Genomic DNA, 27,896 nt, shown 5'->3' with positions numbered 1-27,896 from the left:
GTGAGTGAGTGACTGAAGGGAATTAGCTTATAGTTGAGGTGTGGTGTGGATGAGGTATTTGTGTCGAGTTTAGAACTCAAGCTTGACAGGTATTTAGCGGATGATCTGAAATCGATCTTACTGTACAATTTCAGGCCATTATAGAAGTCCCTGGTCATTTCATGCATTTATCTCACCGCGTCTGTACTACATTAGCTTCTACTACATATGCTTTTCTGGGCATAGAGGGCTGGAAAAAACTAGCGCTGGAAACCGACAGTCTTCCTATTGGTTCACCAACCTATGAGCCCGCCTCTCCCCCCCCCCCTCACACTTCCCTCCTCCTCCCCAGTAGAACACAGTGGACCAAATTTGGAGAGACGCCCCTCTGCACCGTTATTGGTTTAACAAAATACAAGGTTCACTCCCACTTCTATGCCACTTTTCCTGCTGGGCTAGCTCAGGCTTTTTTTCTCCTTTGAAAACAAAAGGCCTGCGGTTTCCGAGACTAGTACTGCATTGATACAATGATCAGATATTATTTTCTTAAATCCTCCTTATTTACTATGCTAGTAGTAAATAAGGACGGTTTTAAGTCTTATTTCAACGAACCAGTTACCAGGCCATTGCTGGTACCCTCCAAGTCCTGAAAAGAAAGCAAGGTATTGTTTTTCCTATAACACTTTGTCGTTAGGCAGCCAAAGTGCACCGGCAGCCAAAGTGCACCAGTAATTCAATAAGCATGGGACTCCTACAAATGACTACATCTATAGATAGATTTGATGTTTTGTAAAGTACTAATGCAATTAACCCAGTTTTGATTCATGATCAATTTAAAGTTTAAAGTTTAAATTTAAACTTTTGCCTGTGTGACCTGTCAATCACTCAGACAAATGAAAACGCCTTGAGGGCGGGGAACGCTAGCACCATAGTAATGAATCCCTTAAAGTGTCATTTTAAATGGAAACTATACAATTAAAAGAATAACATAACATTTTGTGTTCATAACACATTATGGCATATCAAGCAAATATAGACACGTTGACAAGTAATATATGTGTTTCTTGTCATCCTATGTTTCTCATCGAATGAAGTGACACATTTGATGTGTCTTTTCATTAGCATATATCTAAGGCAGGGATATTAAGCCATCGGGCGGCATTTGGTAAAATAAATGTTCATCCATCAGGCACTCAGACTCCTCAGATCCTTAGCCTGACTTTAACCAAGCCAAAGCCATTAGCCATGTTTTTGGATTGACTTTAACCACACCAAAACCATTTACCTAAATACCTAAAAACTACCACTAACACAATTCCTAAACGCCAGTCCATTAACCATACGTATTTGCAAAGGAAATATTCATACATCCCCTTTAGCGCAGATGCATTGGAGTCAGTAACAAACAACCATTCAGATAGACATGCACTGCTCTTGCTGAGAAGCATACATACGTTTCAGTTGATGCTGCTGAGCAGGAGCAGTTTCGTCATGAACGGTCATAATCATAACTATCTGTGTATAAAATAAATCGCTAAGGGAATCAATCTCAGGATCACCAACCTAGGTCTTAATCTATAACCACTGGTTATCCACAGTTATCCACAGAGCACAAGGCAGCCGATTTGTCAGTAGGACTTGTACTGATCAATCATAAAGAACAATGGCTGCATTTCTTTTACCAATACCATCTGATGGCTGAATATCCACCACATATCTAAAAACCTGGCCTACTTAAAATACTAGTCCCAACTATGATTATCATACAGCCAGTCAATATACAAGCTTAATGCGTTGGATAACATCCAATATCAAGCACAACTCCCTCTCACAATCATGTTTGTCATCCACTCTCTAATTCTCTCGGTCTCCTTAGATGGGGAATGAAGCACCATGGAAAGTGCTTTTTTCTTCTGATACCATTAGCCCAAACAAAGAGCACATTTTAGCAACATACTGCACTGTCACTTTTAACTCAGGTCCATTTTTACACTCACAATTGTGCTTTGTACACCACCGCAGTAGTTCAAATATTTGAAGCTGTTTTCAGTAACCCTTCTCTAAATTACAACATTTGTACGGTAATCTACATGCAGGCTTTCTATTTATGCGCTCCATCAACAGAGCGGATCCGCACCGCACCCAGTGTGGCCTGGGCGTAACGCTGAAAACTGTCTGTTGGTGGTCAACTGTTACAAATCAAATCAAGAAAACACTAAATATGTTTTAATGTTATGATGGTAAAATTACCATTATTACTTAGGTAAGTGATAACAGTACTTTTAAGGATAGGGGGACATGAGGGGTGGGGGTGGTTGGCGAGGCTGCTACAGTGTTCATTTTAACTTAACTATGAGAATGTAAAAATGGACCAAAGTAATGACAAGATAAATGAACACTCCAGATGTTGTGTATAAGAAAGAAACCTTCTCCCTGGAAATTGGGATTTTCAGTTCAGTTGCTGATTCACACGTCCCTCGCCATCTTCCTAAATATCTATGTTTACATGCGCACATTAACCTGAATACGGAATCATATCCTGGAGTCTTATTCAGGATATTTACAGTATATGCATCTTTAATAACCGTTATCCAACTATCCAACTTTGCTCTCTCGATAACTAGCATTTTAACTTAAGGGAAACGTCCCATTGGTCCAACTGGCCCCATTATAACTAACGCTCTAATGGTCGGAATAATGGGATGTCAGAATTATGAGCAGACCCCCATTTTAAGCTAGTTACAACAAGAGAAAACTATTGTAACTGGCCATTTTGTTCCTTGTTATTTTGATGCTCCTTTTTCATAACAGTCGTCTGCAAACTGAGCATGTGCACCCCATGATGCCCAACAAAACAGCTTAGCATGTCAACATGCTTCAGTGTGATAAAATCAGGATATTCCAGGTACCTTATCCTGGATATAACCGGAATAAACCTTATCCACGTCACTGAAATAAGAGTCAAAACCCTCCCCAATTTAGCCGTTATGCAAATTAATTCCTGCTGTTCCGCCCCCCAACACTCTCAGCTGACAGGTGCTGCCCCCCAGCCCGTAGGAGTAGGTGCATTGACAAATATCACCCAGCCTGTCCTGCTTCCTTCCCCCGAATACGGACAAATTGTGTATATAGACGATCGACAAACCGGATGCACAGCAGTGGAACTATCCTGAATATTAGGGAGATGTTGTTGTGCATGTAAACGTAGAAAATCTACAATTATCCTCTCCATACCAGGTCTCTCTCTGCCATTGTATCTCTCTCTCACTCTCTCACTCATCCTCATCCTCCAGGACCTCTGTCTTGATTTCACCGTTTCCTGTTCTAGCCGCTGACCCTGCGACAGCTGCTGCTACTGCTGCCTGGTTGGCCAGAGCCAGGATGCTATGGTTGACCGCTGCCATTTCTACGGCCAAGCTGATTGGGTCCTGGGGCTCGGTGAGTGAACTGTGATTGGTGCTGGTGGGGTCGTCCTGTAGGGAGGTGGGCGAAGGGGGAGACCAGGACACACCTGTCAGTCTGGAACCTTCTGCGTGATGCTCCGCCCCCAATGTCAGGGACCGGCCTATTAGAGAGCTGCCCCTCGGCCCCACCAACCCACCTCTGCCCAAAGCAGGCCACGCTGCCAACCAGCTGGGTAAGAGGCTTGGGACCTGAGAGGAGAGATTGTCAGAGAGAGGAGGAGAGTCAAGCAGAAGAGAGAAAGACAATAAAAGGGTTTGCAAGGAAAAGCAGAGAAAGGGCACAGGAGTAAAGGAGAAAAGGCAGGGAGACAATACTAATAATAATGTTTGGCCCAGTTTACAGGTTATTTTGTATTTCATTGGGGAAATATAAAGGTGAAATAATCTATTAAGATAATTACTGTGTGTTCAAAGTGAGATTAGTATTATGTGTAATTCGAGTTAAGGAGTTAATGGTAAAGTCACATATCTACACATCAATGGAACTAGAAATTGAATAAAAATATACCTATACCTTCAGTTGGATATATTGAAGGAATTAATCCTGTTAATTCATTCAGGCCAGGCTAGTTATTTGGAAATGATATGTAGTTTCTTAGAGAGAGGTTTTCCCGGTGAATTCAGTGAAAGGTTTATTGTCACAACCTCTTGATCCTTTAGTGATCTCAAATGAATAACAGTGTATTGTGTACCTACTGTACCTGTGTGGGAGAGGACAGGTCCAGTCGACTGAAACCAAATGCTCTGCCTGTGACCCTCTTGTCAAACAACGTCACCTCACAGCCCTTTGTAAAAAACAGGAATGGAATTACGAACAGGAAACCTCAGTGTACAAATGGAACCAAATTGGACGGTTAATTTGCGAAAATTTGTGCTCTCTTGGAGTTGCAAATGGATAAATTGACACTGATTAATTATTTCACTGTGCAGGACAGTAACAAAAGAGCCCTGACTTTCACATAAGATTGATCTGAAATTAACACACGTATGTGTGTACGTCTGTAATGTAATCCACGTAACTCGAGAACCGTTTATTTTTATTATTCGACACACACGTTCCACACCCCCACAGGGAGTGCAGTGGCCGTTGTCGAGTCCGTCGGATAGCCGGTTGTCCAGAACCAGCACAAAAGCCTCTGCCTGGGATCTGGACCTGATCACCCGTCCCCTATATCTCCATATATGGAGTTGGCCTGTTCTGACATCATTCTGACATCTGCATAGACTCCATATTTGGGCTTGCCTGATAAAGAACTCCATATATGGGCATATAAGGGACATAACTGGGTGGGGCATTCATTTCCAACATCGTTCAAAGTAGGCCAGTGCCAAACAGGCACCATTCTAATTTAACAGTTTGACTGCAGAACTAAACCCCACAGTGAACCTTATATCACGGTAATAGATTTTCTGATTCAAGGTCAAATACAATGAGTAAGCAGGAGGGATAGAAAAGAGGTTGCACAGCCTTGTAGTCGCGATGCAAATACTTTATTTTCAGGGTATGATACAAACAGCGCAGCATGCAAGTGCGGGGAGCTTGAGCATAAAACGCCTTCAGAGGAAGTGGGACCAGAGACGAGGGCATGGCTGCACGACATGACAGTTGGACATTTGATGCCGATACACGAAACAATATCAGGGCAGTGTGGATGGGTGGGTTACCTGGTCAGGAAAGTCATTTCCATCGACCTCGTCACTGTTGGAGTGTCCCCCTGGACTCTGGACCTCAATGCCATGGCTCTCCAGGATTGCTGCTTCTTCGAAAAACACAAACCTCTCCATAACATATCAATGCCTACTGGCTACGGTTCAGCTTCAACATACACAGGACTAGTTCAAGACAACACATTCTGGGTCTGTGGTGTGGTGTCCATTCAAGAAACTACTGTAGTTGCAGAACCTTTAGTAGAAAGGGGTCTAAAGACAGACACACAGGCGTTACGAATGGCAGTAAACATTACCTATGTTAGCTCGTCGCTTGATCTCTTTACGTCGGTTGGCGAACCAGTTGTAAACCTTCAGAGAGGTAACCCTCTCCAAATCAGACAGTTTTTTACCTGTTGCACGCGCGCACGCACACGCACACGCACACGCACACGCACACGCACACGCACACACACACACACACGCACACACACACACACACACACACACACACACACACACACACACACACACACACACACACACACACACACCTTAATTGTGTGAAATTGTGTACAATTTCTATAAAATTCTATGCCCCCCCCAACTCTTCCTCTCTCTAGCCAAATTCCAATACCCCAACTTTCACACTCGCTCACTTCCCTTGCATCCTCCACTCGCTCCTTAGGATTAGATACGAGGACGGAGTAATCAACAAGGTGGGCCTCAAAGGATTGGAATGCTCCATCTACGCTCAACCAATGTACTCTTTAAGCGACGTCAAATTCAGCAACTACTACACTACACGCATCAGTCGGACTGTTGAAGACTCTGTGGGGAAACATTGGCGAATCATTTTCATGTATTCTGGAGTTGCCCTTCTGTGGTTCCATTTTGGAGAAGTATCCACAGTGTCCTGGAAGCAGTCTTTGGTGTTGACATTCCTTTTGATTTTAAAACCATGTATCTTGCAGATCTGGGAGGACTTCACTTTGCAAAGCAGGATCAGTATCTAATGAGGGTATTGCTGGTGGCATCCAAAAAAGCCTTAACAAAAAAGTGGCTTACAAATGTTATACCAACTATAAATGAATGGATTGATTTAATCTATGGTATATTTATTATGGAAATAATTACATTCAGCTTTAGAGGCCAGGTTGAAGTCTTCACAGATAACTGGTTTAGATGGATTGCTCATATCTCGACAATGAGACCTGATTTTGTTTAAATTCATTTGTTTAACCTGTAGAAGCAGATACACCTGTTTGAGGTATTTATGATCATCAATAGAGAAGAGAGGCAGTTTTTTCCCCCTTGTGTGTATTGTATGTATATTGTCTTGTTCTGTATTGTCAATTGTCAGTTGTTTCGTTTTCATGTTTGTCTGATTAAAATTCAATAAAAAGTCAATTGAAAAAATCAGCAACTACTTATGACGTGTCACACAGCTGGATCACTGGAACACACATGTGATGTGCAAGTCTTCCACGAGGAGACATGAAACACGGAGCCTACACTTTATGTACACTCTGTGTTAGCCGCTCCAAGTGGCTTGGAGAGCCCACTCGGCTCCTCCAAAAAGCAAATTACCAATTGGGACAGAACTACTACAAAATTAAGCTCAAGGGTGTGACTGAGTGAGTGTGCAGAGATTAGAGGGGTATTGGAATTTGGCTTCTCTGATCCCTCTCTCATTGTTTACCTGGTTTTTGGATAACAGCATTGCACGCATTGGCGATCTCTTCTCTCTTAGCTTCATCAGGATACTGGTTGTCATTGAAGTAGCTGAGCAGAGAGAAACACACACTCAATACAAATAAACAAACCAAACACATACATACATAGTCTAAGTGCAAAATAGATTGAGTGCTCTGACAAAATACAAATAAATTTGTGTAGTGATGGTAAAATATGTATATATATATATATATATATATATATATATATATATATATATATATATATATATATATATATATATATCAGATTTAGAGATAATTCATACTTTCTCGTATGACTACATCATGCATGCCCGCCCATACCTCTCTGTCTCAGAGAGAGAGGTGAACTGCCTGTTTAAGAGACAGAACCCCCGGAAGGCGGCCGGACCGGACGCTGTCTCACCCTCCATCCTGAAGTTCTGTGCTGACCAGCTGTCCCCTGTGTTCAGTAACCTCTTCAACACCTCACTGGAGCGCTGTCAGGTACCAGCCTGTTTCAAAGCCTCCACCATCATCCCTGTCCCCAAGGGACGTAGTCTACACTACGTCCTGGAACATCTGGACACTGCGGGGACCTATGCCAAGATTCTGTTTGTGGACTTCAGCTCGGCGTTCAACACCATCTTGCCTCCCATACAAGGACCTTGCTGGTTAACATCTATACTGCCATCATAGAGTCCATCATCACCCTCGCCATCACTGTTGTTCACATGGTTCCCCGCTGCAGCGGCCAAGGACATGGCCAAGCTGCAGCGGGTCATACGATCAGCAGAGAGGGTGATTGGCTGCCCTTTTTTCACTTTAAACTTTCCCAAAAATAGAAGATCTACGATCATCATCTTGCAGATGAGCCATTTTGCTACTTTTGTGTGACACGGTAGTGGGGCACGCATTCATTTAGAAAAAAATAAAATAAGAGATGCAAGGTTTCTGCCCGACAGCAACGTTATGTGATCTGTCCTCACCTCTCCATGACAGTCAGACATTCCTTCCTCCAGGTGAATCTGCTTCCTCTTCGCAGACGGAAGCTGCCAGGGGTGGAGCTAATGGGGGGTGGGGCCTGGTGCCATTCCACCATGTCATCCAGAGCCAATGGGGCAGCTCTCATGGCCAGAGTTGCACCTAAGGACAGAGCAATGACACAAACGTTGTGTGATTTTTTGTGTCTTCCAAACACATGCAATCATTATAATTTATTCCGTATCTTTTCACGCACTATCCTGACTAAATGGCTGCTCACTATACTGTAGTCTGCTGGCTGGATAATAATAATAATAATAATAACTAGAACTGCACTCTGTCGAGTTGCACTAGTGCACGAGTTGCACGAGTTGCACACTAGTAGGCCATAAATGGCCAACTAGTGCGCAAGCAGAGCGCGCAAGTCCTTTCGACCGCTGTAAACTGTCAAATCTCAGTATCTCTGTGAAGGAACGTTTGAAATGTATAATTTTTAGATGTAACTATTTGCTACCTACCTACTTTATGCATATAAACACCTAGTATTATTAAGTATGATTCTAGTTTCTATCTATATAAGTTTGGGTGAAGAGCTTATACACATATACACACCACGTACTCTGGTCCCAGCAGATCAGGCAAAACTTGCTATTTTATTTTTACTGATTATGTATATAGTATACGTATGACTAGCTCTAAATGATGACGTAAGAGATATGGTCATTTGTGGTCGTTTGGTCCCAGCAAAGCAGGCATATAGTATATAGGCATATACTATATACAGTATAGTATATATATAGTATATAGGCATATACTATATACGTATACATATATACTATATAGAGTGTGTAGTTGTAAGTTGATTAGCGGTATACTGTGGTTACTTTGCGCCAAAAACCGTGACAGCTGTCCCGCCATTTGATGTTTATGCAAGAAAACAGCAAATCTGTGCCTGGTTTGCTGGGACCAAACGACCACAAATGACCATATTTCTTACGTCATCATTAAGAGCTAGTCATACATATACACACCACGTACTCTGGTCCCAGCAGATCAGGCACAATTTGCCATTTTATTTTTACTGATTATGTATATAGTATACGTATGACTAGCTGTAAATGATGACGTAACAAATATATATAGTATATATAGTATATAGGCATATACTATATACGTATACATATATACTATATAGAGTGTGTAGTTGTAAGTTGATTAGCGGTATACTGTGGTTACTTTGCGCCAAAAACTGTGACAGCTGTCCCGCCATTTGATGTTTATGCAAGAAAACAGCAAATCTGTGCCTGGTTTGCTGGGACCAAACGACCACAAATGACCATATTTCTTACGTCATCATTAAGAGCTAGTCATACATATACACACCACGTACTCTGGTCCCAGCAGATCAGGCACAATTTGCTATTTTATTTTTACTGATTATGTATATAGTATACGTATGACTAGCTCTAAATGATGACGTAAGAAATATATATAGTATATATATATAGTATATAGGCATATACTATATACGTATACATATATACTCTATACTGTATAAAGTGTGTAGTTGTAAGTTGATTAGCGGTATACTGTGGTTACTTTGCGCCAAAAACCGTGACAGCTGTCCCGCCATTTGATGTTTATGCAAGAAAACAGCAAATCTGTGCCTGGTTTGCTGGGACCAAATGACCACAAATGACCATATTTCTTACGTCATCATTAAGAGCTAGTCATACATATACACACCACGTACTCTGGTCCCAGCAGATCAGGCACAATTTGCTATTTTATTTTTACTGATTATGTATATAGTATACGTATGACTAGCTCTAAATGATGACGTAAGAAATATATATAGTATATATATAGTATATAGGCATATACTATATACGTATACATATATACTCTATACTGTATAAAGTGTGTAGTTGTAAGTTGATTAGCGGTATACTGTGGTTACTTTGCGCCAAATACCGTGACAGCTGTCCCGCCATTTGATGTTTATGCAAGAAAACAGCAAATCTGTGCCTGGTTTGCTGGGACCAAATTACCACAAATGACCATATTTCTTACGTCATCATTAAGAGCTAGTCATACATATACACACCACGTACTCTGGTCCCAGCAGATCAGGCACAATTTGCTATTTTATTTTTACTGATTATTGCGAACGCAGTGATGTATATAGTATACGTATGACTAGCTCTAAATGATGACGTAAGAAATATGGTCATTTGTGGTCATTTGGTCCCAGCAAAACAGGCACAGATTTGATGTTTTTCTGCATAAACATCGAATGGCGGGACAGCTGTCACGGCGGAAGAGACCGGGCGAAAACATTACTTGCGCGCTCTGCTTGCGCAAGTAATAATAATAGCTCAAAAAATGTATATAGCGCTTTTCTAAATACCCAAAGCGCTTTACATGGGAACACTAGGAAAAGACTTTATTAAGAAAAGAAAACAAAGCAAAACATAACAGGGTTAAAAAGATAAAAGGATAAACGAGACCTCAGCTGGGGAAAGCTATCCTGAAGAGGTGGGTTTTGAGTGAGGTTTTGAAAGAGAGGAGAGAGGGAGCAACTCTGAGATGGTTAGGGAGTTCATTCCAGAGTTTGGGGGCCGAAACATAAAAGGCCCTGTCCCCCCAGATGCGGTACTTGGCCTAGCGGACCTTCAGGAGGTTGGCTTCACTGGACCTGAGGGAGCGGGGGGGGGGACATATGGTTCGAGAAGATCGGATAGGTAGGGGGGAGCCCTAATGTTGTAGTCTACTGTCTTAATGTATGGCCTGGAATGCTGCTGTTCTAATGTGAGTCTTTTGTTCATGTATTTTACAGGCCTTGAATTCACGTTTTGTCTTTACCGTTTCGTGCATTGCATCATATTGTGAGCTTTTAAAAACATTTTAACACAGATCTTGTAGGGTGTCCCTGGCACAAAATAGTTTCAGATGGGGGACTGTGGCGAAGTCTGAAAATATTAAATCCGGGGTCCTTGACATGAAAATGTTGGAGAACCACTGAACTACACAAGACACAGTTTTCAGCGGTTTCTGTTCTGTTCCGTTTCCATGTTCAGGAGAGAAAACTAGTGATGGACCTACAGTACAAAGTAGAGAAACAGATAGCAGACAGCCTGGAGTCAGAAATCTAACCCTGAGAGACTGGCACAAACCTTAACCTTTGTCTACAGCAGCTGATCAAAGCGCCACTATCCGTCCAACTCAATCCATGTCTCAAATTGTCTCTATTCAACACCCGATCATTAACAGACAAAGGACTCATACTCAGCGACTTTATAACGGACAATAAAATAGATATTTTCTGCATTACTGAAACCTGGCAAAAACCCCTAGAATACATCTCACTCAACCAGACCACACCCCAGGATACATCTACATGGACAAACCACGGCTTGACAAACGCGGAGGTGGTTTAGCCATAATACATCGTCAACACATAAAAACCAGCCCAGTCACAATTCCAACCTCCCCCTCATTTGAACAACTGGTTTTTAAACTATCTGGCCCCAAACCCCTGGTTATTGCAGTCATCTACCGCCCCCCCAAACCCAATCCTTCATTTCCCTCTGATTTTTCCACATTCCTCACCCAGCTCTGTGCCATCTCTCCATCTGTCTTATTACTTGGTGATTTCAATTTTCACGTGGACTCACTCAACTCCCCACGTGCCATTGAATTCCTGGACATTCTAAACTGTTTTAATATAACCCAGCATGTAGATTTTCCCACACACAGCAAAGGTCACACACTAGACCCGATATGCACTACCGGAACCTCCATCAGCAACCTATCCAACTCTGGCTCCACCCTCTCCACCTTCTCTGACCACCTGGCCCTCACCGTTGACATTGACATCCCCACCCCTGCCATCAAGCATAAACGCCTCATCACATTTCGCAACCTCAAATCCATCCAGCCCCCCGCTTTCTCCTCCCTCCTGACTGACTCAATTTCCGACCACTCACTCACCCAGAATCCCTCCCCGACTGAACTAGTCAATAACTATAACAATGCCCTCTCCACCTGCCTAAATCAGCTTGCTCCTATAAAAACAAAACCTGTCTCCTATACCCACTCTGCCCCCTGGCACACAGACCACCTCCGCCACCTTAAGGCTGAGGGCCGCAAGCTTGAACGGCTAGCCAACAAAACCGGTCTAACTGTTCACTCTGAGGCCTACAACTCACACCAGCAGCAATATAAGGAAGCCCTCAACAGTGCGCGCACCTCCCACTACTCCTCCATTATTCAATCTGGCAGCAATAACCCCAAAACGCTCTTCTCCACCGTCAGCAACCTGCTCAAACCCATGGACACCACCACCTCCTCCTTCACAACCAGTAAATGCGAATCATTTCTCACATTTTTTCAAACTAAAATAGACAACATTCACTCTGAACTGGCCATCCCCTCCTCCACCACTCCCCCGGATCCTGAACCTACCCCCCCTCTGTTCTCTGGTCAACCACTCACTACCTTCACCGAGATCACCACATCTGACCTATCCGCCATAACCTCCGGCATGAAGGCATCCACTTGCGTCCTGGATCCCATGCCCTCCTCCCTAGTTATGGCCTGCCTCCCAGCTCTCTCCCCAACCATCACCAAAATCATCAACACCTCCCTGTCCTCTGGTTTCATCCCACCTGCCCTTAAACTGGCTGCTGTCACCCCAATTCTCAAAAAACCCGGACTAGACCCTGACACCCCCAACAACTACCGCCCCATCTCCAACCTCCCCTTCATCTCCAAAATCTTAGAAAGAGCAGTCGCCTCCCAACTGAAATCACACCTGGACTCAAACAACCTCTATGAAACATTTCAATCTGGCTTCCGCTCAATGCACAGTACAGAAACAGCCCTCCTCAAAGTCACCAACAACATCCTACTCTCCGCCGACTCTGGTTCCCTCTCCATCCTCATCCTCCTGGACCTCTCTGCCGCTTTTGACACCATCAATCACTCCACCCTCATCTCACGCCTTCAGTCCTCCCTTGGAATAACACACACTGCCCTCTCCTGGCTGAAATCATATCTTTCTGACCGCCACCAGTTCATCTCCATCAACAACTGTCACTCCTCCACTGCCCCAGTCACCCACGGCGTCCCCCAGGGCTCTGTACTTGGGCAGATCTTCAGTCACCACAACCTCCAGTTCCACTGCTATGCCGACGACACACAACTCTACCTCTCCACCAAGACCATCACTGCTGCCACCCACTCCACCCTCACCACCTGCCTCACAGATGTCAAAATTTGGATGCAAAATAACTTTTTAAAACTAAACTGCAACAAATCAGAAATCCTTCTTATCGGCCCTAACTCTCTCACTAGCTCCACCCAGAACTTCACCCTCAATATCGATGGCTCCACAGTTACTACCTCCCCCCACATCCGTAACCTTGGTGTCATATTTGACTCCACCCTCTCATTCCTCCCCCACATAAACCAGATCACCAGAACCGCCTTCTTCCACCTCAGGAATATCGCTCGCCGCCGGCCCTTTTTGTCTTTCACTGCCGCCGAAACCCTCATCCACGCATTCATCACATCCCGGATTGACTACTGCAACATCATACTCAATGGCACCACCTCCAAAGTCCTCAACAAACTACAACACGTTCAAAACTCCGCTGCCCGCCTGCTCACCAGTACACGCTCCAGAGACCACATCACACCCGTCCTCCACGACCTACACTGGCTTCCCGTCAAACAAAGAATTAACTACAAAATCCTGCTCACCACCTACAAAGCTCTCAATAACCTGGCTCCCCCCTACCTCTCCGATCTTCTTGAACCATATGTCCCCCCCCGCTCCCTCAGGTCCAGTGAAGCTAACGTCCTGAAGGTCCGCAAGGCCAAGTACCGTACCTGGGGGGACAGGGCCTTTTATGTTTCGGCCCCCAAACTCTGGAATGAACTCCCCAACCATCTCAGAGCTGCTCCCTCTCTCCTCTCCTTCAAAACCTCACTCAAAACACACCTTTTCAGAATAGCCTTCCCCAGTTGAGGTCTCGTTTATCCTTTTATCTTTTTAACCCTGTATCTGTTATGTTTTTTAGCTTTGATCTTTTTTCTTAATAAAGTCTGTTCCTGGTGTTCCCATGTAAAGCGCTTTGGGTATTTAGAAAAGCGCTATATAAATCTGAGCTATTATTATTATTACTGTATAAGGACCAAAAATAACAGCAGGCATGTCATTTTGTTTCACGACTGTTTTCCATCATAAAGTTTATGTGAACATTATGAGATGGCTTTGGCATTTGGGTCCTAAACCATCTCATGAAGTTCACCGTCCTAAACCAACTTATAAAGTTCCGCTCAACCAAATCGGTTAACCTGTACCGTGACATGAAGTAAACCTAAACCATGTCAAAATGTTACCCAGTGAATGTCTCACACACACACACCAAAATCACACAGGCAGTCTGGCAGTAGTGATGCACGATATAGATTTTTTGAAACCGATAACTTCATGCTTCTCGAGTCCGATCGATAATGAAAATATATAAACACATACAAAAAAAGACATTGAGTAAGGGTACATTGTGAATATAGAGCTATGACCTAAAGCAAATACAGTATTATGATACCTACTGAATGACACGCTGGGTGCGTTGTCAGCAGCAAACAATCAGCAGATGAAACAAATACATCATTTAGCAGAACTGCAAACATATGAAAATATATAAAATAAAGAATATATATACTGTGGGGTCTCGCGAGCGACACCCCGCAATGGTAAGTGCGTTGCCAGGGCAACCAGACAAGCTGTCAGACAGAAGACGCCTCGGATCGTGAGACACGCCCTCGGCCGCCTAATAGGGGATGTCTACGTCCCGAATCTCCTCCTCCGCCAGATCGAGCTGATGGATGGACCGCGCCCAAAGCAGCAAGCGGCCACACCCGTCATATAAAAGGAAGACTTAGTAGTGCGTCTGACAGCGGCTGGTTCACACACACGCTCACGGAGGCACGCACAAGCAAACCGTCGGGGGGTAAGCAGACACACACACTTCCACCAAACACACACTCATGTGTATAGCTCTGCATGTCTTAACTGTCACTCTCCTCATCACAGGCTTTTAGGATCGGTCCAGGAAATGTCCGAGGGGCAGAAACCACGGACGATATGAATGAAGTATAGGAACCGGAGTTCCGGTTCTCACGTATCGCACTGCAGCAGGGGGGCAGCCCTGCCACAACGGCGAAGACGCGGAAACTACTAATAATAAGGTCGGAAGGAAACCTATAATTCTAAAGACATTGCATTGAGAACTGTCTAGCAAACAGGCACTCATTATATACGCCGGATCGGCTGGACGGCTGGTGCTCTCTCGGAGCTGAACCCCCGCTATGGGAGAAGACCCACTACAGTTAAGGATAAATACTGACGACGTCACGAAGCAAGACCTCGCCGTCACCTCTTATCATTTATTAGTAACCATAGCCCTCCAGTGAGGAGAAGAGCTATAAGGGACTGCATAACCTAAGTTGAAACTAACGTTTGTTCTCATCCTTCTCCAGGCTGTGGATGACGCCTGTGAAGCAAATAATACTGTATGGACTATAATTTGCCCGAGAGACCTATGTGGGGCTTCTCCTGTCTGTGACGAATGCTATCATTTATTGAACTGCAATAAAACAGCCGTTTTCAAGTGCTGCAATTCCCTGTTCCGCCTGTTCATTCCACACAGAGACACCACAATACACAATATATTATTGGAGCTATTAATAATGTTATCGGGCCGATAATTATGGTGTCATAATTGTGCATCCCGATCTTAATTTCAAGGATCTCCTGTTGAATTTTATATCTTTTTATCCCCAAACCTGACATTCAGAACCTGCGTACTAGATTTGATTTTTGTTAAAAATACATTAAATACATTCTCTTTTATTAGTTCTGTGCAGAGACCTGAAATAATGTCCACGTGATGAGTGTGTGATATATGTTGTCTAAGTGTCTGTCTGGACATCACTGTATTAATCCATTTGAAAAGGAGCATGACATCCATTAGAGGCTGGTACAACATACAGTAAAACATATGCATGCATGCATGCGTACATCCACTCACATTCGTATGCACACCTCTCACTCTCTCTGTAGCGCGCACGCACACGCGGGGACCGCATGTAATTCAGACAGGGCATTAGTCCGAGCGTCTGCTCCCATGCTTGCGGTTATGGTTAGGTTAGGAGATGAGGTGGGTTGTCATTTGTCGGACCAATGACTACCTAGTCTGAACAACGTACTGCACCCGCACATGCACGCACGCACGCTCTTCCTCATTAAACATTTATGGAGCAGACGGAGGAATGTTTGGCGATGTAATCAAATACAGCATCCTTTCAATGTTAATGTCTGATTCCTGCTGTTGATTTGATTAAGGACTCATTCCTGTTTCATGTGGAGGAAAAAAAGCAGGAATAGGATACGATGTACAGATGTAGATTTGGAGCAGTGTTCATTTTGTCGACTAAGACTAATACTAAGGTTTTTGATATTTCTTCGACTAAGACTAGACTAACAAAAAATAATTTCAGAAGTCTAAAATGGGACTAAAGACTAAATGTGCATCTTCAAAAGACTAAGACTAAAGCCCTGTTCAGATCAAAAAAAGCTGGAAATTAAAAAAAAGCAAAACTCATTTCCACTCAGCTTTTTTTTGAGAAAAGTGGGCGTGTACAAGGTACCTGTCACTCAAGCTGCCTGGACTGGCTTTGAGATGCAGGATCACTTCTACCCAGAAACCGTGACAATCCACTGGGAACACGGAACACAACCTGTTTCCACCGATTCGACAACTTGTTTCTCATATAAACTTTCATTTCTATCGATAAAATCTGCTACGGTCTTGCCAAATATCCATTCATATTTCATATACAGCCCATATTTAAAAAGTTTATTTTTTAATTCAGAGATTCGGGTCGCACAGCTTTCGGAGAGGCAAATGGTTTTGTGAAATGATCTCAACTCCGCCTCCTCAAACCACGCTGTGCTCTGATTGGCTACACGCAGCTTTTAAAAGCTCCAGATTTTCAAAGCTGCTTTAAAAAAAAAAGCTGTTCATTCCAAGCTTCAAAACGCAAAAGCTGCTCTGCATAGAGATAACATGGGACCACGAAGCTAAAGCAGAAGCTAGCTTCTGCAATGTGAATGGGGCTTAAGACTAAATCAAAATATGCTGAAAAAATGTACACTGATTTGGAGGCTGGTCATGAGAGACAGGGATGCATGCAGTACTGGGAAATTCACATCAATATGGACCAAACAATGATGTCTGCAAATTATCCCATTTTCTCTGAACTTCATTAATGACATCATTTAACAACGCTTAATAAAATATGTGAATAGAAATTGATGGGCCCAGGCCGTAGCGTAACGGTCTGGGCACCGGACTGGTAATCCAGTCGCAGTGTGCCGCGGGTTCGACTCCCGGACCCGACACGGCCTTTACTGCATGTCATCCCCCCATCTCTCTCCCGTTTCCTGTCAGCCTACTGTCTGTCCCTTCAAAAATCAATAAAAGGCGTAAGCCGCAAAAAAATATCTTAAAAAAAAAAAAAAAAAAAAAAAAAAATTGATGAAGGGGAAGCAACACAGCAATAGATATGATTTTAATGAATGATTTTCCCTTTACACTGCAAAAGAAAGAAAATCCCACCCAGTGTGAAGTAATCAGTGCCTTTTTTTATGTTTTTTTTGTGGCGTTCGCCTTTATTTTATGTTCTTTATAGAGGGACAGACAGTAGGTTGACAGGAAATGGGGGAGAGAGATGAGGGGGTGACATGCAATAAAGGCCGGCGGAATCGGGAGTCGAACCCGCGGCACACTGCCAGACTTGGACTACCGGCCAAAGTGCCTGGACCGCTGAGCCACGGCCCAGGCCTAATCAGTGCCTTTTAATGAATTTATGTGTGTGTACATTGTGTGCAGAAATACACACAAAGCTACTTATAGAAGAAGCTGGACACTTTAAGTTTAATGGAGCTCGTCACTGGGTTTGATGTCGAGTTGTTGAAGAGAAACAGGGAGGTATTACCTGGGTTGGTCTTCTCCAGTTGGTACCAGCGAAAGAAGGCCCTCTTCTTCTGTTCACTGAGGTCTGAACCCTGCTGGAGCAACCAATGAGAGATCCTACTCTGACTGATGCCTGGAGAAGAGAGGAGAAGTTGTTGAATGCAAATCAAATTATTATGTCACGAGTCAAAGTATAAGGGAAGGGTGCAGATACTTGCCTGTTACCTGAGCGACCACAGCCTGCGAGATTCTCCTGTTCCCCAGAAATGCCTTGATCTCCTCCTTGATCATGGAGCTGTCCCTCCTGGAGGATAAGAGGGATGGAGCAAGAGACGGACAGACAAACAGAATATGGCTTAAATATTATTATGAGCATTATATATCAAATAAAAAAGCACACACAAGCGCGCACGCACACACACACACACACACACACACACATACACACACACACACACACACACACACACACACTTGAGCAGACTCATTTACATATATATTGATATGGTGCTGAGGTTCAATGTGTGTAGAAATGAAGGCCTGCACAGAAGCAAGCAGCTAGGATATTTCATGTGCTGATCACTCCTCCTGCTCATCTCACTTTTCACAAAATGTAGGGTTTTAGGCCTCTAAATATGTTTTATATGGCTAGAGCACAATGGTTACTTTTAGTGAATAATTATTTGTCACAGACGGTATGTCTAATAAATCAAATTATAATGAATAAATACATTAAAAAACGCTTTTTTAACATCTTTCAACCTTGTGTCCCTATTTTGGGCATATGTCGCGATGCCAACTGTCTTGAGCTTGTAGCGCGGCCATTTCAGAATTTGCTACTTTTGAGAAACTTTAATCAAATCTAAGTTTGATCTAATTGATTATGTATACATTTTGCAGTTTTGGACTAAATATTGATGGTCAAAACATCGGACAGGATCACTCCAAAATGGGGATCAGACCCAAATATTATCTTTTGTACCATTGAAAGTCTAGTTGAGTTTCGGGCGCCTATCAGCCTGTTGTAGTCTGGTTTTAGCAGAACCGCATGGGGAATTTACGATTTGTGTGCCAAATCAGAATCAGAATATTCTTTATTGCCAGGTTGTTTGCACATAAGAATTTATCTTTGTGTGCTAGGTGTTTACCCTGAATAACAACAACAATAACCGAGCACCAAAGTCTGGAATAATTTGCATCCTACCTGGGTCACGTTTTTTCCCCCCATTCTGAACTCCCATAGAGTTGTTTAACCGACTAAAACGACTGATTGATTTAGAAGGCAATTTTAGAATCGGCTGTATAAAAAATGAGTCAGTGATTGACTATCGTAAACGATACAGGGCCACCTCATTGACAATATCGCCACGACAATTTGTTTATTTTTGGACCACAATTCTCATATGAGACGATTCTAAGTTGACCCAATGTAATTCTCCATAGAGAAATGACTTCTGTGAGCCAGTGGATGAACGAGTGATGTCAGGACTTCGGTACTCTATTGAAACAAACAACTCAATTATTTACAACTATTCACTCAAAATGTTAAGATATAAGGTAAGCAGCAGAGATGGCTAGAAACTATACAGTACTTTATGCAATATTGTATGTGCACCATAGCAATATAAATAATTAAATGTGATATTCAATGTGTCATCTCTAAACACCCTTTATGACTCAATTGAACAGTTGAGACGAATAACAGTCTAAGTCCACACTAATTATATATTATATATCCATAATGTATAAATTATGGATAAGGGGTCAGGACAGCTAGGCCTTTTCGGGGAGGGGTAAGAATAAATTAATAGACTGTTATTCGTCTCAACTGCTCAATTGTACCTCCATGTTTTATAGAAGACTATAGTGTTCTTCTGAGTTAGGCCTCCATAGTTCATGACAAGGTAGCTACACAACCCAAATCTCTACAAAAATGTCTGTTTTAAATGGGTGTATTACTTCTGCTTTTACCTCATCAGTTCCTCCACCTTGTCATCCACATCCATATCTTCTTCACTGGTGTCGAACACGTAGGCCGGTGCTGCCATGCCACTCCCGCCGCTATCCACGGCAACAGGAAAACGCGACGCTGGTGGCGACAGCCTGCCATTCGTCACAGCGACCAGGCCATTTGGAGGACATCCCACAATGGAGACAGGCGTGGACATGGCCGTCGGGAGGAGGGGAGGCGAGGCGTCATAGCCATTTGCGGGCGGCGATGGAGAGAGGCCATCCGCCAGGAAGGTGGTCTGTGTGGCCGTGGAGGTGGTGGCGCCGATCCGGGACGACGGGTCAGAGGAGCAAGGCAAGGAACCAGGGGGCAGTCTCTGAGGCCGGCGGCCATGCTTGTGGCCATGCTGGCGGTCCAGGCGGTCCAGGGTGTCGAGTGCGTGGAGGATCTCCGGCCGCGACATCCCGGTTCTCCGGAGGCGCTGCAGGAGGTCTATCTGCTCTATGGTAAAACGAGGCTCCTCGCAGCGCTCCGACATACTGAGAGGAGGGGAGAGGAGAGTAGACACTTTAGTTGGCGTAGCTTCAGCGCTTTTAAGGATGAGGAGCTGTCCCATCAGTCCATTTAACATTTTGCTCACAAACAAGATATCTCAAACACTTGCTGGATTGCCATGTTGTTGTTGCCATTGTTGTACTCTAGTAACTCTACTGATTTGATTGACTCCATGGCCTTTAGTCTAGTCACCCATAGGCCAAAAATCACCTTGTAGCTTTCTAATTATGGTACTTAATTTTATTTCACAGTAAAGCATTGCTGTTTACAAAATATCCTAATGTAAGCCCACCAATTCTGGCACAAATAAAATAATCTGGAAATATAGAGCATTTCATATTAGTGCCACTCCTGCAAGGGGATGTTGGGCTTAGGTTAGGTCTCATACAGAAATCTACATGTTTACTGTCAAAACTCATTATATGCACAATTTGAGTTATGACTAGCAACGCAGGCCAAAATCAATCAACTGCATGTCATCAGTAGTCACAATGACATTACTTATGTTATTTGTTATTGTTTAAGATTTCAGCCCTACAATAAGAGATTGGGGGCTGTATTTTGTGTCTTAAGTACCAGGTCTTATTACTTAACTTAAGACCTGGAGGCGTGGTCAATGTTCTTTGGACACTCAGAATAGCCAAATGGCATTGATCACGCCTCCAGGTCTTAAGTTAAGTAATAAGACCTGGTACTTAAGACACGCAAAATACAGCCCTGGGGCTCTAAAGCGCTAACCACACCAAAGGGTCACCATGCAACTCTTTGGGTCCAAATGGTTGCAAGGAGTTAACGCTACAACCATCTTGAACCTTTGTGGTTCAAGATGTGGTTTGGGCCATTGAATTCCATGCGTTGAATCACTAGGGTCAACGTGCAACAAGACATACTGTATCACACCGCAGGGACAACGCTGAAACCGCCTTGACCCTTTGGTGTGGTTAGGGCTTAAGGATGCCAATGTCAGTTGGTTCAAACCACTGAGGATGGGTGTGGCTAGCAAGGCTTGACTTTAATCTTATGTTTACATGAGAAATTCCCTGCTACCATAGTTATAAAGTAATTTGTGTGTATAAAAGTATGGTCCATGAATGAAGATTGTTATGTAATCTTTTCAACAGTTTCCCATTTAAATAATAGCAACTTGTGTCACATCAAGAGCGAACTAAGTGTGTGCATAGTCTAGACATGTTTTCAGCACCCTCTGGTGGAAGGAATAATGATCTGCAAGCAAAGTGGCACAGACTGAGGGATGTCTATTATAGATCATCGCAGATAGATAAACAGACAGCCAAAGGGAAACCACCTTATAAATATAGCAGAATCAGGCAGACACCAGACATCTCTTAATAATTAACAATCACTACATTTTTTGGAACCAGAGAAAATCTATCCCTGAGCCCTGAACCAAGCGCTGACACCAGAAAGAGTTCCTAGAGTCAGTTGGAAACTTCTTCTCCTGAACAGAAATAATTAACAGTTACACCAACATTGCTTTCACGAAAACCAAATTATAAAGAGATGTAAGGAAATTCAGAATATTAGAAAAGGGAAACTAAAAGACAAAGTAGACTACAATGTTATCTGACACTAAAAGTATTGAATGTATTGAATGTTATCTGACACTAAAAGTATTGAATGGTAGTAGTGAATGGTTAGTGAATCTCTCTCTGCAGTCAGGGTTACTCATAGAAAACAGACAGACCCTGACTCAACCGTCCGGGCACCTAGGCTGCTGACAAGTCAGCCTGACAGCGTGCCACGGGTTTGACTCCCGATCCCGACGGCCTTTAACGCGTGTCTTCCCCCCAATCTCTCTCCCCATTTCCTGTCAGACTACTTTCATCCAACCAAAAAGGCAGAAAAAGCCAAAACAATATCTTAAGTAAAAGGTAGATAGTGGAAAACATCATAACCATCCACAATAACAACAGTGGCCCGGGAAGAAAGGCAATTGGGGGGGGGGGGGGGGGGGGGGTCACGAAAATAGTAGGCATCTTGATCTTGCACCATATCAGCCAATACAGTTCAGAGCAGTGACGTTTGTGTTTGTTTCAAAATAGATAAGCATGCACATTTGAGTTGATAAAGATTTATTTTTATTACAACAAATCAGTAATTTAATCACTGATTTCAAGAACTGCTCTTAAATGAGTGTTAAGTATTTGAAATGTAAAATATGGTAAACAATAAACATGTGCGTCCACATGCATGTGTGTAAGAGACAGACAGAGAGGAAGATGTGTGTGTGTGTGTGTGTGTGTGTGGTGGGGTAGAGCGACTTGGGAAAATGCCAAGGAAAATTTCCATCTTCCGCGGCCAAGGCCCCATATTTTCTCCCTTTGAAGCTGAAAAGGGGAGGAGAGATGAGTCATTGGCGTATAGCATATCACACACATATCTGCTCCTCGGGACACAGCGTACAGAGGAAGACAGGATGCACACACACACACACACACACACACACACACACACACACACACACACATCCCTGCAGCAAGACATTCTGAGACTGACAATGAAATGTATTATATTCCGATTTCTGCTCAGGATTTACTGTGTGTGTTAAATGACATATCCTCCAGTCTGACATTTTTACACTGCACCAGAATGCCTGTAGGCAGGCACAGCCCGCAGTAGGTGTGCATCTGAAAAAACACCTTTTCACTCTAAATAAAAAGATGTAAGAGCATTTAATTTACAGGCACACACATTCATGTCCCAATAGCCTTGCCCTTGACCCTTAAATGACCGTAATTCCAACACTAGATTTACTCTAACCATAATCTCTATTGAAAAGGACGGAAAAATGGCCTTACTGTTGAGGATTTCTCTTTCCAACAACTGCTTATCATGCTGCAAAACGAGACAGCGTTCACACACAGCTCTGTGATATATAAAGACAAGATGCATTAAACCCATGGGAGACATTAACCGTCTCCTATTGTCTACGGGCTGAGCTCCCATTAATAACCCGCCACCACGACATTCATTTTTCAAACACATATTCTGCAGCACTCCTCTGTCATTACGTAGTTCCATGCATTCCACCACATAAATCGCTGCATTTCAGCTAGCATGAAATCCGAATGAAAAAGGCGATAAACTTTGAAAGTATAGGATATAAGGTATGACATAATCTGTCAAAAACTGAGGCATGACAAAATTGCCATGTCAACTATTGGATTTTCACTGTGTTAATGTATGTAAGTGCTGCAGTGTATTAATCACTATCATAAGAACATATTTGTTTTCAGGGAAGTACTGACATAACAGTGTTCATATCCCTCAACTCTTTTTAGATCACAGCCTGCGGCAGTAAAAACACTAGACTAGTCTAGACGAGAATTCCAGTGATAAACATGAATACGCTAATACCAGAATAGTGTAAAGAAAGAAACTCTATTCACCTAGACTAGAGCGTGTGTGTGTCCATGCAACATGGAGGCATAGGGTAAACCCACGTGAGTGTATGCAGGTTTTCATTCCAACCAAACACTGATTTCACTAATTATTTACCCGCTCTATGGCTGAAGATGTGTTACTTAGAGAACTCAGCCAGAGTAGTGCTTGGAGAGCTTGGTTGAAAAATTAAGTCTTGCCTAAATGCAATGATTGAACCAGGGGGGCAGTCAGACAGATATTTTGTGAATCCACTAAGGAAATCATAGTTCATATAATGGCCTGTTGTGGCGCTGTCATTGGACCCAGAAAAACCCATAGCCCCATAGAAGTCCATGTATTTGGGCCCAACTTCACCTAGACTGTATTACCTTAATAAACATGGTCATGAATACTTTCTGCTTCCAGTCACTAGTTTAAAGTCTCATTTCTAATGTCATAATATTCTTTTTGGAAAATTATGGTCCCATTAATTAAACAAATTACCATAAAGTCGCGTATGTTCTGAGGGGCGTGGCTACCGTTACAGTCTATGATCGGGATTCCCCTCCAACTCGAGTCTAAATAAAAACCAACGGAGAAGAAGGGGGGAAGTCCCGCCTCGTTGTCTGGGCCAGCCAATGGCCAGCTGGGCCAAAACGGAGCCAGCCAATGGCCAGCTGGGCCAAAACGGATCTAGAAAGATGGCGACTTACAGTGCAGGAATTACAGGCTTCATTTTACGTCCATGTTAGACCCGGGGAACGCTTTGTCCATATTTTTTACAGTCTATGGATTGAACACAACACCACACTGACATATATTCCACAGCAGCAATGCTCAACTCAAATAATCTTCAAGTGTCTTAAAACAGATTGAACACAACACCACACGGACATATATTCCACAGCAGCAATGCTCAACTCAAATAATCTTCAAGTGTCTTAAAACAGTAGAGCTGTCCTCTCCCCATTCAACAATTCCTATTTCCTGGTGCTTTAATTAATGCCACAAATTTTATATAATATAAAAAAGCAACATGTAAAAGAGTTGAGGTGTTGATTGATTCCATTACCTCAATCAATGTTGCTGATGCTACATGTTTGCTATAGGTACGGTCCCGCCTATAACGCAAGTTATTCAATTCTATGTTTTTGTGACAGAGAGACAGACAGACAAAACAACCGACAGTTTCAGTTATACTACTAGACAAGTGGTTTTCAACCAGGGGTCCGGAGACCACCAATGGTCCTTGAGGGGGTTCCAGGTGGTTCCGAGCGAAATGATAACCAAATGGACCCTTATTAGATCTTTAACTCTTGAGAGCATACAATTATTGTTAAACATCTGCATTACTTTGAGAATGTAGAATAATTCTTATTTTGATCGTTTGCCTGTTATCTCTCCTATACCAACATCAATATACAGCATGGAATTGTAGACAAAATCTTATCCAGTGATAACAAAATATTCAAAGTTTTGGGTCCGAGTGGCAAAATATCATCAAATGGTGGCCCGTGGCTCAAATGCTGAATAAATAATAGACCTTGACAAAGGGTTGAATGAAAACCACTGTACTAACTAGACCATTGATATGAAACCCAAGGGGACCGCATGTAATTCAGATAGGGTGTCTGAACAACGTACTGCACCCAAAAGGATGAGACCTAAAAGTGTGCTATGACATGAGAGAAAAGCTTAGGACCCAGGACAACTTACATAGTATAATTTGGAAAATGGACATCATAAATAATGACCTGATCACTTGTTCAGGTCCATTATTCAGTCACATTCAATTAGTGTCTATTAGACCAAAGAAATTACAACCTGACGAATTACGCTTTCTCCTAGATGGACAAAAGATAAGGTCGGCACACTGACGTTTCGAGCCTCAAGGCTCTTCATCCTGAATCTTCCTGATGAAGAGCGGTCATGTCCACTATGGTGTAAAGAACCGTAATAAATATTTTAAGCTTTCAGTGTGCAGACCTAATCTTTGTTTCTATTATTAACCTCTGCCTGGCATTTAGTTATTGGATGAATGTGTATGTTTCCTCTAAGATGGACAGCATGCATTAGTGCTAATTAGACTAGTAGTCTAATTAGCACCATGCAAGCTGTTGTAGTATGTAGTCTAAGACTACATACTACAACAAGGAATATAAAAGTGTGTATGCGTGCTCCATTCTCTGCTGCAAAGCCAGCCTTGGTATTGTGGTGAAACTAGCCCTCCAAGCAGAACCCAATGCTACTGAAGTTTCTGACATTTGTTAGACCCAGTGCATTGGGTCCTGTTGCATCAGTATCCTGCCACCTGGTACGCAGCCATACTAAAACATAAACAACGTGTTTATGGCTTGTCTGCGCTCTTTGACGACATTTTTTCGTGTGAGGGTTTCTGAATATGTGAAGTATAAGTACCCATACATGCCGCTGCGAATATCTCCTGTGGCGCGGAAGCGTATTTTTAATTTGTTTGACCGATTTGGTCGCTTTGATTCTTCTCTTCCTTCCTTGTTTATTGACACCTCATTGTACCGCCTATCTGGCTAGCTAGTGGCGCTATAGCTATGACAGAGCAGATCAGAGGCAGGGACGTAGCCGCACAAGCCAACCGCACACCGGGAGGCGGTACAATGAACGGTAAACAAACAAGAAGAAATAAAGCGACCAAATCGGTCAAACAAAGATTAAAAATACTTAACGGCTTCCGCGCCACAGGAGATATTCGCAGCGGGATGTATAGGTACTTAAAGTTCCCGAATTCAGAATAACTCAAGCAAAAAAAGGCCGTCACACGCCGCAGATAGGATCTTAGAGAGCATGTTTACGTCCGCTTTCCAGAATTCCCATACGAAAATATAGTCATGAACAGGGACCCAACATAAAACTCATCAAAATGTCAGAAAAGCTTTATGTAGGGTTCCGAGAGGGGCTATGGTGAAACAAACTGCAAGTAAAATACTGCTGAGTACCATGCTCAGCAAAAATAAAGCAGAGAAGAAAAACACAGGAGAGAATGAAAGAAGGCATATAAACTAATAAACTTACGCCCGTGCAAACGTAGACCTATAAAAAAAAAAATCACTAAATTTCAAATGGTACAGTTGAACTTGAAACTCTCTGGATATAATAGTACTGATATTTATATGTGGAATGATGTGGGCTACCATGCTGTCATAAACTGGAAAAGGTTGCAATGGAAAACAACATGTTTATATCGTTTGTTTGTTTTTATGTAGGCTACACGAGCAAGCCTACTTGCGCCCGAAGTTTAGTGTTAAACTGTTACACCAGGTTTGTTAACCTGTACGATTCTGTGACTCCATGGGTGGCTTTTTGCAAACACGCTGGCAGCGAGGATGCTGAACGGTACCAACCAACCAACCAAAAACATGTTAAATATCCCAGGTATTGTTGAGCCGAAGAACAATTTTACATGTGATTTCAAAAGGCAATAGAATTATTTTTGTAACCTTGGCTGACTTCACTGAAAATGTCAGCATTTCACATGCCAGAAATGATTTGACATTCTGACTATAAATGTGCACATCCTAAAACATAAACCACAACAAACCAACCCTGATGTAGCGCCATCCCCCCCCCCCCCGCTTCTCCCTTGTCTTCACGGCAGAAAACACTGCGACCTCTGGAGTCGCAGTATTCCATGGGTCACCAATGTCGGCGTTACGCACTTTCTGCGCCGGGCAGATGTTGCAAACAGATGTTCCAAGTCGGAGAGAAGAGCGCACAAATCAGAATAAAGACAATTTGGGTGTTTCGCTGTAGCTCGCTGACAACATGCTACATCTGAGTTACTATGTGCCATCCCTGCTGGACTGAATGAAAGGCAGCTCACTGCACTAACGTGTGCGGCTGTCAAGCAACCACAAAGTGGCAATAGGGTGCCAATAAGTGCCAAGCCTGCGGGGCAGGCTACCAGCAGCTAGCCACCGTGTTAGCCTTCTTCAGCCAAGTTGTAAAGCCTGCTGCTTCGAGACAGTGTTTACCTGAGCGTTGTTGTCTGTGTCCTCCTCCGACCAACACAATATTTAAAACACACATAGATCTGCTCCCCCGCGCTCCTCAGGCCAGCATGCACCAGCCCGTCTTATTCCAAAACGCGGTCTCCCCTTTTCCCTAATTTGATTTCATCTCGTAGTGAGACTGATTCGCCTTTGTCCGACGG

The 27,896-nt window shown here is 43.1% G+C and overlaps 1 protein-coding gene across 3 annotated transcripts; it reads right to left on the bottom strand.

Annotated features, from left to right (window-relative positions):
* Positions 1-399: 399 nt before the first annotated feature.
* LOC310854988 (homeobox-containing protein 1-like) lies at positions 400-27,896 on the bottom strand. Of its 3 annotated transcripts, none has more exons than XM_083759794.1 (10): positions 27,718-27,896; positions 19,792-20,310; positions 18,039-18,124; positions 17,843-17,953; positions 7,777-7,933; positions 6,793-6,875; positions 5,408-5,503; positions 5,109-5,203; positions 4,145-4,228; positions 400-3,632 (listed from the first exon to the last, which is right to left on the bottom strand). In XM_083759794.1, exons 2-10 carry the CDS (start codon positions 20,307-20,309, stop codon positions 3,252-3,254), a joined length of 1,611 nt encoding a protein of 536 aa, XP_083615920.1. In that variant the 5' UTR covers position 20,310; positions 27,718-27,896; the 3' UTR covers positions 400-3,251. The 3 variants fall into 3 exon arrangements, with proteins under 3 accessions (XP_083615920.1, XP_083615921.1, XP_083615922.1); XM_083759795.1 differs by having other exon boundaries at positions 5,109-5,200; XM_083759796.1 differs by having other exon boundaries at positions 5,109-5,197.

This window comes from Protomyctophum parallelum (genome assembly GCF_964188405.1).
Source record: "Protomyctophum parallelum genome assembly, chromosome: 2".
Classification (NCBI taxonomy): Eukaryota; Metazoa; Chordata; class Actinopteri; order Myctophiformes; family Myctophidae; genus Protomyctophum; species Protomyctophum parallelum.
The sequence above is the reverse complement of the archived record's forward strand: the minus strand, read 5'-3'. Positions and strand labels throughout refer to the sequence as shown.